Genomic DNA, 12,317 nt, shown 5'->3' on the forward strand with positions numbered 1-12,317 from the left:
CTAATCTGAAAAAGAAAAATATAATAATAATAATAATGATAATAATAATAATAATTGTTATAAATACCAATTAATCTAGCTGAAATGGTATAGCCATCAAGTCATTCAGACTTACAATGATTCACCACGGTCTTGGATCACGTGTTGGACTCATGATCAACATGTACCCTTCCGGATAAGAACTCAGACCTCATATATGGCCCGATCTATGGGCAATGATGTGACCTTCCATTCACACACCCCAAAACCCCTTACCAGGTTTGGGATGCTGGCTCGCTATGCAGCAATGCTGGGTTTTTTCAGCCCTGGGCGGGACTCGAACTTGGTAGTACATAACTTATAATAACTAAATAAAATTCCTATGACTCTGAACATATGCTGATGAATTCATTGACAAACCAGTTAAGGACAAGAGCTTTTAATTTCGTATTTCCTTGTGAATTATTATTTCTGTATACCTTTGGATAGTAATACGTGGTAATTCTCTTTCATTTAATTCTCTTATGGATGCCAATACAATATGTTCTATTTTGTGAGTTTGAAGTTCTCCACGTGACTTTTACATCGAACACTAAGGCAGGACTTAGTAGATTTATCACTAAACTGCTAAAGATAATCATAACACTGTGAGAACCATGCAATATGTGGTCATATCAATATAATATATATGCAGAGCCTAGTCTGAAATATTGAAGACCATTTTTTGTAATTACCTAACAAATATGAAGTATAGGATACATTTAAAAAAAAAAACGGGGCAAACCTGTACCATATGGAATGACAGAACTTCTGCAGCATCTGCTGAAGAATGAGAAATGTATTTGATGCAGATCAACGAAATGGACAGGTATTACCCGTAGGCAAAATGTAAATAATTCAGAGGCCAAAGAATCTGGGGACAATAGGCATGGCATATAAAAATATTTAGAAAGCTTTCAGGGGTTAGTTTAATAAGAATCTGCACGTCGGCATTCGATGTAGACCGTTACGCGACAAGCTGAGTCTACGAAAGTACTCCCTTACAAGACGTACTAAAAAGAAAAAGAAAAGGAAAAAAAAAGTGAAGAAACAAGTGAGCACCTTTGCACCTGTAGACTCGAGTAGGTATCACTGCCTAAGAATGTACACCAAGCTGGGACATCGAATTATATTAGACTATGCGTGGACATGCGCCAAGTAAATGAAGTTATTTTGAGAACAAGGCATTTCATTCCCGCCATAGAGGAAGCTGCGTTCCTTAGATATGAATGGATTATTGTTATTATTATTATGATTATTCATATTTTTCAATTTATCTTTATTTTTTATTATATATATATATATATATATATATATATATATATATATATATATATGTGTGTGTGTGTGTGTGTGTGTGTGTTTTCACCATCTATTAGGTGGATGGATGGGGGGTGAAAACGGTTACAAAAGGGAAGTGTCTGTTGAGTAGGGAAGGGAGAAGGAAAATGGAGAATAGTTGCGTATGGGTAATATTTTGACGCAGCCTGATAGTATTTCTCCCCGTCCTCTATTTATGAGGGAACGAGGAGGGGGTCGCCGTCTAAGTGAATCGGCTCTGCTTGCATGTACTGTGTCTTGCTGCATTGCTTCTGACAGTGGACGGGAGACATGGATGACCCACAAGGAGCTATGATAAGAGGCAAGGGTGGTGGATGAGAGTGGATGCGTGTCCTTGACCAGCTACCTACCTTATATGGGGGAAGAGTCCCTTAGTAGGTACATAGATTTAGAACACAAAATGTATATAAGGCATACATAAAAACTATAATTAAAATTTCCCGACCTTCACGAATAAAATGAATACGGAAATGCATTAATAAAAAGTAAGTGAAGAGAGAAGGAGGAGGAGGAGGAGGAGGAGGAGAAGGAGGGGAGGAGGAGAGTAAAGAGTAGTGGAGAGAATGACAAGTACGTAAGATGCCACATTTAACCCGACGCCCTACCTCACCTATTATGCACTTTACTACAAGGCTGGGAGGCAATACGGAGACAACTATATATAGCAGGTATATTTATCCTACCGTGTAATAACCGTTGTACCGCAACGTGTAATAATAGAAAATGTGAGTGCAAAAAGGCGTAGGAAATTTGAACTCTACTATCTCCTGCAGTTGAGGCGTTCTCTGTCGATCGGGAACTAGTGGCGGGGAAAGATGGCGTTCATACCAACTTAAAAGCATGAAATATCATTGAGCAACTGCACGATATTGTCCGTAATTACAGCACTGGTAAAGGATTGGCGATGTTGATATACAACAGCAATAATAATAACAATAATAAAATAATAATAATAATAACAATAATAAAATAATAATAATAATAATAATAATAATAATGATAATAATAATAATAATAATGATAATAATAATAATGATAATAATAATAATGATAATAATGATAATGGTGATAACGATGATAATGATGATAATGATAATAATAATGGTAATAATAATAATGATAACGACAATAATAATAACAATAATAATAACAGTAAGAACGATAACGATATTAACAACGATATTAACAACGATAATAACAACGATAATAATAATGATAGTAATAGTGATAACAATAATAATAATGATCATAATAATGATAATAACCTTTACTGCTATATAAATGAATGCAGACATTCTCCCACCACACATAATGATTCTTATCTTTACTACTGCATCTTGCCTGTAAGCACCCATTGTTATTATGAAATAACACAGCACTTGTTTGCTGACGACACTGCGCTGGTGGCAGGGTCAGAGGAGGGATCAAGGGAGTTTGTGACGGAGTTCGGGAAGGTATGCGAGAGGAGAAAGTTGAAGGTAAATGTGGGTAGGAGAAAAGTGACGATATGCACAAGGGGAGAGGACGGCAGAGAGTTGAGAGTAAGTCTAAAAGGAGAGAGGCTGGAGGAAGTGGATAGCTTTAGATACTTAGGGTCGCATGTGGCAGGAAAGGGAGGAGTGGAGGTGGAGGTAGATTGTAGATTGAGTAAATGCCTTGGGGGATTAAAAAGTGTAATGAGAAATAGACATCTGGGGAATGGATGCAAAGAGGAGATTGTATGAAGGGGTGATTGTGCCGACGGCTTTGTATGGGGCAAAGACTTGGAATTTAAGAGAGGCAGAAAGGAAAAATTTAAATGTGTTTGTGATGAAATGCCTGAGAATTATGGCAAAGGTTACTAGGTCTGAGTATGAAACAAGGTGAGAAGGAGAGCGGGAGTGGAATAGATGACAGGATTGATGAAAGATTATTGAGATGGTTTGGACACATGGATAGAATGAGTGATGAAAGATTAGTAAAAGAGGTGTGGGAGGCAGAGGTGGAAGGAGTGAACTTGACGGGACGACCGAGGATGAGATGGATGGATGGGATGAAAGGGACACTGAGCAAGAGAGGAATGTCTGTTGAGCAAGGAAGAGAGAAGGTAGGAGATAGGGATGAGTGGAGAGTGTATATAGATGATAATGTTATGCAAGGAAAGGAGGGGTGGGGAATGGGAGTAGGGGGTGCTTATGTGCGAATGATTTTTATGCAACCCAAAGGGATTTCTCCCCATCTTTTTTCCCTACATGAGGGGACGGAGAAGGGGGGGAGTTGCCGATTAAGGGAAGCGCCCTTGCCAAGGATGTGCTGTGTCTTGCTACACTGCTGCTGACCCAGGACAGTGTGTGGAATACAAGGATGACCCGTCATCCATTAGGAGCTAAGATGAGAGGGAGGAGAGAGTGTTGGATGGGAGTGGAATGGGGGGGGGGAGTAGGTATGTGCCTTTGACTTTGCTACCTCCTTTATAAGGAGGGGAATTTTTTAGTATATATACAGAATACATATATAGATCATAGTATCCATACCAACATGTAAGTACATTTTATAAAAAACAAACACACGCACACACACAATTCATATGAGAAAATCCACCACCATAAATGCTAACGTTAAAAACTTTCAATAATCAACTGATACGTTTTCTCTACATTAATACATATCTAATACACAAAAATGCACTAGAGCATCAGCAACGACTGTTACACCTGTAAAGTTCAACTTGTAAGTAAAAGATTATTTGGTGACATCCAAGGGAAGTGAACCGATTTGACGTCATGTCGGTGAAGATTAGGACACCTGCATCGCTACGATATTATTAGTACTCGCTTTATTACCATCACCTCATCCTCCGAAATTACTCCATCCTTACAGACACCTGTTTTTGTTTATTCCTAATTGTGTGCATATTAAATTCGTTGCTGTGCAGGTGGCATACATTTCTATAAATAGCAAATGCTGACCGAGTATATTTATAATATTGAAACAATACCAACACGTAATAAACATGGTCAAAGAATAAAAATTCCCCTGAACACATCTTGCATGCCCGACTCTAGCCTTGCCCAGACAAGTTTCTTTCTGGGATGATCTGTATAGTTAGAAAGGGAGACACCATTAGGTGAGGGGCTACACACACTGATCTCTCATCATATTTACTTTAACTCGCATTTGTTTCCTTCATACATATTCTGCATACATTCTTAAAGACTTCAAAAGCAATATATACCCTTGAGAATTTTAGACATAACTGTTATATGCATATTCCAATGCTGACACCAAATCCTCTTCACCCACTAGACAAAATATGCTATATTATTCCCTGGTGGATCTATGAGCAAACTTGTCGAATACAACATTGGGGTTGCGGGTTGAATGATCGAGTAACGACATAGAGCGTCGTTTACACATCGCTACTTTTATTCGCTTTGGACAAGCGACTAAAATAGCGAATTCGTAGCGTTTCAATTGCAAATAAAGAAGCTAGTCAAAAGCAGCGCCGTAGAAACCAGCCTTAAAACTTTGTAGAACAAATAAGTGGAATATACAAGCAGCTTACGACAATTAAGGTAAAGATAGGTCAAAATGTCGATAATCTAGTATCTCGAGCTCCGGATATGTTGCAAGACATGCCGAACTTTGGCATACACAGAAAACGGAGACCGCGGGATTAACACCCGGTGGGAAGACATAAAGATGAATATCTTCGCCTTATCATATGCAAAGACTACCGTCATACTAAAACTAGATAGGTCAATAAAACAAATAATTCGATTAAATTCGATAAACAAAATGAATAAAATAAAATGTTCCAGAACACACGTGATTGCAAGAAAAGATATCAAATAAACGAAAGGAAATTACCTAAAAGTGAATGAATGAGCAAATGCAAGTAAAGTGAATATGAATAAATTAATAAGAATGTGAATAAATGAATGAATGAAGAAAAGAATAAACGAATTTAGTGAATATCTACCTCTCTCACACACGCTGTTATTGTAGTAACTAAGCGTCTTTGAGTTCGGCCCCCTCCCAGGGTTGAAAAACTATCACAGCACTGCAAGCTGGTGAATTGTGTATGAGAGATAGATAGTGATAGGTAGACAGAGAGAGGGGGGAGGGGTAGAAACTGTAAATATAAAAAAAATCTCATATAAATACAAAAAAGGTTGGGGTGAGGAGCACGGGTCTACTGGAAGCACAGTAAGGTTGGAACCACTAATTCTTTAGTATTAGTAATTACTAATACTTGTATTGTATAATTACTATTGTATAATTACTAATACTAGTATTGTATAGTATTAGTAATTATATATTAATTAGTAGTTAGTTCATAGCCTGGATGAACTCAAGTTGTCCACTGGCACTTGTCCGAGCTTGTTCGACAGAAGTTCATAAATCCAAAGACGGCGGTAAGAAACGTGACGTAAGTTTCCCTGACTAGCGGGAGTCGATGGTACATGAGCTGACCGTAATGTCCCACTGGTAAGTCATTGATGGTGAATCTAACGCCCTGCAGTCTTTCTCTAGTCGTCAGAAGGTCCTTTCGAGTAGATATTGCAGCAGCTGTGTCGATATTCTGGTGTTTGCTTCTCCTACACACCAAACGATTCCTCATCTTTTGTTCCACCGTATTCATCAATCGTATTTAAATGATAGCTGATTCGGTTAACCGTCACACCCTCTGCCTATTAGAAAGCTAAGACGTACGTACCCTTCACAGCGCAGCGATGCCGCGTTTTCTACACTACGGGAGTGTTGCCATACCGGGGCATACATTTTTCTCGGGCGTGTGCAGACTTTCATAGCAAGATATACTTGTCAAACTTTGACAAAATGTTGGTTCTAGTTTTTTATTCTTGAGTGTATATAAACCCCATGCCCTAACATATTCAGTAAAATATAAAAATATATATATTATTATCGCAAAAAGAAAGCTGAAACTTGAGCGTAGATTTTTTTTTTACACCGTAAAAACGTATCTTTTGGGGTACAATATATTATATTTAGCATAATTACCATTAAGTCATATTTTGATGTACCATTTATTACTTGATAACTAGTTAAGTGTTTTTTAAACAACAGCTTGAGTTTTTAAATGTTTTGAACAGCCTACTGATATGTAGAAAAAATTTCCTCGTGTCCTTGTGCAGTTGCCACATGCCGCTGTTTTTCTATGTTTTGGTACAAAATTCTACGAAACGGCAACCCTGTCACACCGTGAAATTAATAGTCATACTTTGGTTCCAACACACTGGCGACAGAATTCGAACTGCTATTACCACGTCCAACTGAAGTCGTTACGATCTAAACCGCTCGACCACTGAGAACTTCCCTTTACTAGCCACATAAATTAGATACATCACTGGGTGTGATATTCCAGCCGAAATACTTTTGCTAACAGGCATTTCTAACCGCCATCCAACGGTCATCACATTCAAACCGCCCAAGGAACGGCTGCATCTCGCCCTGGTCTCCAGCATTAGCTCGTCGCCATGAGAATTTTGGTTTTACCCTACTTCAGATATGAAATTTATACGCAAGAAATGCGTACACAATTGTATGTTTGAAAGGCTGCCCCACAGTGCTGTGTTCTCGGTTTCTAGTTCAGCGATCTGAGTTCGAGTCCAGCCCAGGGCTGAAAAAATATCAGCATCGCTGCACTACGAGCCGGTACTCCAACTCTAATGGGCAATGAGGTGTGTGTGTGTGTGTGTGTGTGTGTGTGTGTGTGTGTGTGTGTGTGTGTGTGTGTGTGTGTGTATGTGTGTGTGTCACAATATTACCCTTAGACTGGTCCATGAGGTATTAGCTCTCATCCGGGAAGGTGATGGTTGTCGATCACGAGTTCTACACGTTTTCCACGACCGCTGCAGATCTATTAATGCATAACTAATGTACAGATGTGATGCAAATAGTGGTCCCAGGTAACTATGCTGCCTGCGTATTTTGTAATACACACACACACACACACACACACATCTCGTGGTACTGTGGTTAGAGTTCTCGCCTGCCACTATGGTGGTCCGGTTTCGACTCCAGCCCAGGGTTGAAATAATTTCAGTATCGCTGCGCTGCGGGGAATTACTCCAACTCTCGTCGGCGGGGAGTTGTGTGTGTGTGTGTGCGTGTAAAGTCACAATATTACCCACAGGTCATACGAGCTCTGAGCTCTCATCCGGGAGGTTAATAACTGTCGATCACGAGTCCAACACGTGACCCAAGACCATGGTGAATCACACACACACACACACACACACACACAAATCGGGTCGTGAGCTATGAGCTCTCATTCGATAGGGTAATAGCTGCCGATCACGAGTCTAACACATGAACCAAACCGTGATGAATCACACACACACGCACACAAAGCGCCGAATAAACCTTGCAAATAAAACACACACACACACACACACACATATATATATATATATATATATATATATATATATATATATTATATATATTATATATATATATATATATATATATATATATATATATATATATATATATATATATATATATATATATATTAAACACATTTGACACACCATCGTTGAGAGTAGAGTTGACAGTAATGATTAAGTCAGTGAAGAAAACAGATAAAATCGACATGTCTGAGGCAGGTGAAGATCATGACGTCATGGAAATGAAGAAAAAACATATACATATAGGTTGTAAAGCTACAGTTCTCCATACAGATCCATCAAGTTCTACGAAAGCATAGATGCCATAGAAAAAAATGGAGAAACAGACAGAATGCCATAAGTGTGGCTCCTTTCTTGTAGTTTATAATTAAGCAACATGCATACTTGCGACTTCATAATTCTGTTTGGAGTACCTGGAATTTCGAATGTTATTATGAATTAAACAAATAATAGAGACAGAATAATTAAAATGTTCGCTTCAGTCATCTAAAATCACTAATAGTTAAAAAACATTACGCGTAAACGATGTAAAAAGCTTGCGCTTAAGAAAAAACTAGTAAAGTTTCAACAACAACACGACCTACTTTCACTCTTGGTAGCCACTGTCACTTTCCTATATCCGTTTGTAATAGCTTATGTTGCTTCTGCTTAAATATGCATATACATATGTATATAAGCTTAGTTGTCCCAGCTCTTTCTGCAGTATCTATTCAACTTAGCACCTATCACTTGCCTGTTTCTACTTCTACTCTCGCCACATCTCCCGCGTCATGACCAACGAACATCTTAGTCGTCCCCGTCCATGTTTTGCCTTGGGACCGCGCAGCCTTGCCGTCGCTTGCCTCCTGCAACCAAACTCTACCACACCTCTTCACTAGTCTTCCCGTTAGGTGAGCTCCTATTACGTAAAAAAACAACAACGACGCAATTTTTAAATATCAATTTAAAATACTAGGCACGCAATCAATCTCAACCTTCAACATATTTTTATGGTATGAATGCTGTTTTAATATTTTCATCTTGACTAGAGATTGTTTTTAACTAAAAGAGGGGTAATCGTTTTACTGCAGATTTTTCTCGCCTTACGTAGTAAACTTCGGATGGAGTATATAGTATATACTCACACAAACACGAAAATGAAAGCTGGCGTAAAAATATACATCGTATAGTCTATCTTACACTGCGCCTGTCCCGTCAGTAATGATTTTTTTATGCTTCAGACTAAATTTGAATCAAACTGGGTACAAAAAAATACGAGAACAACCGCCATAATGTTTAAGATTTTAAAACATTTTCAGAAAATCGAGCTCAGAACAATCTGCCACAAAAAAGTTTCGAATTTCAAAAACCATTTGACAATAATGTCGACCATAACAGCAGTTGTACATATGCTTGCATGTTCTCGCGCCAAATCACTGGACACGCTAAAATAAAAACCCTGTTCTTGTGCAAGTCGGCAAGGACAGAGAAAGTCGTACGACGACGACGACAACGACGAAGACGACGACGACGACGACGAAGACGACGACGACGACGAAGACGACGACGACGACGACGACGACGGCAAAGACGATGATGATGATTATAAATATAACAATAATGATAATTAAAAGTAACAAATGAATACAGCCGTTACTTCTATTAGTTCATGAGCTGTCAAGCATATCGACCCCATTATTACAAGGTCGAACCAATTCAAATCCGGTTTATCGTCCACCTACATAATAACAAATCAAGGCAATCTATGACAGTTCACAATAACATCTACACGAAGAATATAAATATCATATAGCGGAAGTGATGACAAACATGATTTCAATTTAGGCAATAAACAAAATGTGCGTCTTTACCTATCTTACGGCAAGAGAGTTATGCTCTGTGTGTGTGTGTGTGTGTGTGTGTGTGTGTGTGTGTGTGTGTGTGTGTGTGTGTGTGTGTGTGTGTGTGTGTGTGTGTGTGTGTGTGTGTGTGTGTGTGCGTGTGTGTGCATGCACGTGTGCGTTTCATCTACCTTTTTTCTTGGATCATGTGCTGGACTCGTGACTGACTGGTCCCCTCCCGCTTGATAATTTCCCCGCTCATAAACCTGATCCATGAGTAATAATGTGACCTTAAAGACATACGGATCCTGTGCGCGCGCGCGTGTGTGTGTGTGTGTCTGTGCGCTCGCGACTCATCGTTATCTTGGACCACGTGATGGGCTTGTGATCGGCAGCTATTACCCTTTCGGAGGAGAGTTCAGGTATCATATATACCCGATCTATGATTAATGATGTGACCTTACACACACACACACACACACACACACACACACACACACACACACACGCACACACACTCTCACACACATCCAGAGCTGGATTAGCGATTACGAACGGTACCACTCCGCCGTCGAGACGTATGTACGTGCGTGTGTGCATGTACAATTATCTAACCGTATGCACCTTGTAGTACACGGGGCAACAGCTACGCTCGTAGAGCCCTGTCTCTGTGTCAAATTGACTTTACTAATTATTTCATCCAATGACATCCTAATCCTGAAAGGGAAAATATCTAATAACTTCCAAACATTTTCTTTTTGTTCCATGGCCTCTGATTTATTTTTTATTCCTATCCTAAGCGGCATTTCCTGTAACCTATATCCACACTAAACCCACCACTAAACCACTAAATCAATCACTAAGCCCACACGAAATCACCACTCTCTCTTCTCGCTTCCGACGTTGGTAACCCCTATGAATATATGAGAAATACATGAGGAACACATGAGAAACATATGACGAACATATGTTGAACATACGAGAAACACATGAGGAAGAGGAACATATGAGAAACATATGGGGAACATATGAGAAATGTATGAGGCACATGACATACGTACAACATATGAGAAATATATGATAAACATATGAGGAAAGAGTGAGGAAAACGAGACATATCCCACAATGAAAGATCGAAGAGAATGAGGCACTATGATAATGACATTTAAATCATAGAAAGATAGAGCAAAATAAAAGACAAAGAATCTGCTGGTATGAAAGATAAAAAAAATGTCATTGTAATTCAAAATAATAATAATAATCGAGATGTTAGAAAATATAACTTTCCATACAGATGTGTAAATTTATGGAACCAGTTGGATGAACATATAGACCAACACCATAAATGGATTTAAAGCAAACTTTGATGAGTAGAGGCAAAAAGACGGGGCCCCATGAGCACAGCTCCCACCACATAGACCAGGTAAATACATACACGTATTGACACAGTAAGAGAGAGAAGGTGAGGGAGGAAGAGAGAAATCGCACAGAATTCTGCCACTGCCATAAATACAAACTCACCGCGTCAGAAACACTGCCCTAAACTCTCTCAGGCCAAGCCAGGTCACCCGGACTTGGCCACATCATGCTTGTGACGTCACACGCTTGACCTTTCACACGAGCTACCCAGAATGGCCCTATGGCATGGTAAATCATTCAAAACATTGGCTATCCACCACCGCCATTGAGAGCGTGTATATTTACATTGTGACAGGGGACTTTATTCACCTTCAGAGGGACCCTACTCTACAGGGATCAACTAACCATTACAGTACTTTTATTGACTTTCACATTTGTTCCTCCTGTCGTCAGGCGATTTTATTCAGTATAAAGGTTTCATCCTTACCTACTCGAAAGGATGGGAGCTTCGTGTCGATCATAAATGACAGAAACAGAAGGAATGTCGACATTTTCTTTTAATTGTATGCGGCAAAACTTTCCGCCCCACAAACCAATGTTTATTTGCAACGCGGGACCAAGCAAGAAGTTCAGCAGATACCATATTGCCTGACGTGAAGCGAGCAGAACACAGAGGGCGCTCTGTCTTGCCAAATGAAGGACATAGCATGTGTTGGCTTGTTTGATACTGCGAATGGTGTAGGACATTGGTGGGCAACCCTTGGCACGCGTGCCAAATATGGCACACTAACGACTTTTTCCTGGCACGCGAAACCTAAAGTTCACCTTACAATATAAATAATAAATATCAAACAAATATAAGTCTATGTAGGCCTATCGATTATGTTAATTGGCATGCGAGAATTTTTTGTATCAAAGACTTGGTTGATTTTGACACCCACACTAAAAAAAAAAAAAAAAAAATGCCCACCACTAGTTTAGGATGAACATAAATTGCACCGTGAAGGAATTGACAAGATATTATTTTTCATAAACTATTCACTGTCAAATATTTCCCTCAACCGAAATATTACGTTTCTTTTCTTCCAGATAGGCAGTGAGGAACGGTTACTGTGCGTGTGGAAGAGTATTTCTATACAAATTTAACACTTACATTCGAGGAATGAAAGGTCCAAAACGGCGTACACAAAATCACTACTATAGTCAGCGCAACGAGAAGTGACCGCTAAGGCGGGGTTAGGAGATTTCCCGGTGGTGCCACATCTCCACAGATAACACGGCCCGCACGGCTCACACTGAATGCAGTGTGAGGGGGGCGGGGCCAGAGAATAAATGTAGGGCAACGTCGCTCTCCCTTGCTCAT

At 39.5% G+C, this 12,317-nt stretch overlaps 1 protein-coding gene across 5 annotated transcripts in view; it reads right to left on the bottom strand.

Annotated features, from left to right (window-relative positions):
• The window catches only part of LOC143018454 (carbohydrate sulfotransferase 11-like), a 93,685-nt gene that overhangs the window by 35,574 nt on the left and 45,794 nt on the right, over positions 1-12,317 (bottom strand). For all 5 annotated transcript variants that reach the window (XR_012965745.1, XM_076173813.1, XM_076173812.1 and 2 more), the window contains one exon: positions 1-5. This exon is cut by the window's left edge and continues 598 nt beyond it. Coding sequence is in view for 3 of the 5 variants with exons in the window: in XM_076173813.1 (XP_076029928.1) it covers positions 1-5 (5 nt within the window). In the remaining 2 variants the exon portion in view is untranslated. The remainder of the gene's footprint in view (positions 6-12,317) is intronic.

The sequence above is a fragment of the Oratosquilla oratoria genome, chromosome 35 (genome assembly GCF_046742065.1).
Source record: "Oratosquilla oratoria isolate Oo_2021 chromosome 35, ASM4674206v1, whole genome shotgun sequence".
Taxonomy (NCBI): Eukaryota; Metazoa; Arthropoda; class Malacostraca; order Stomatopoda; family Squillidae; genus Oratosquilla; species Oratosquilla oratoria.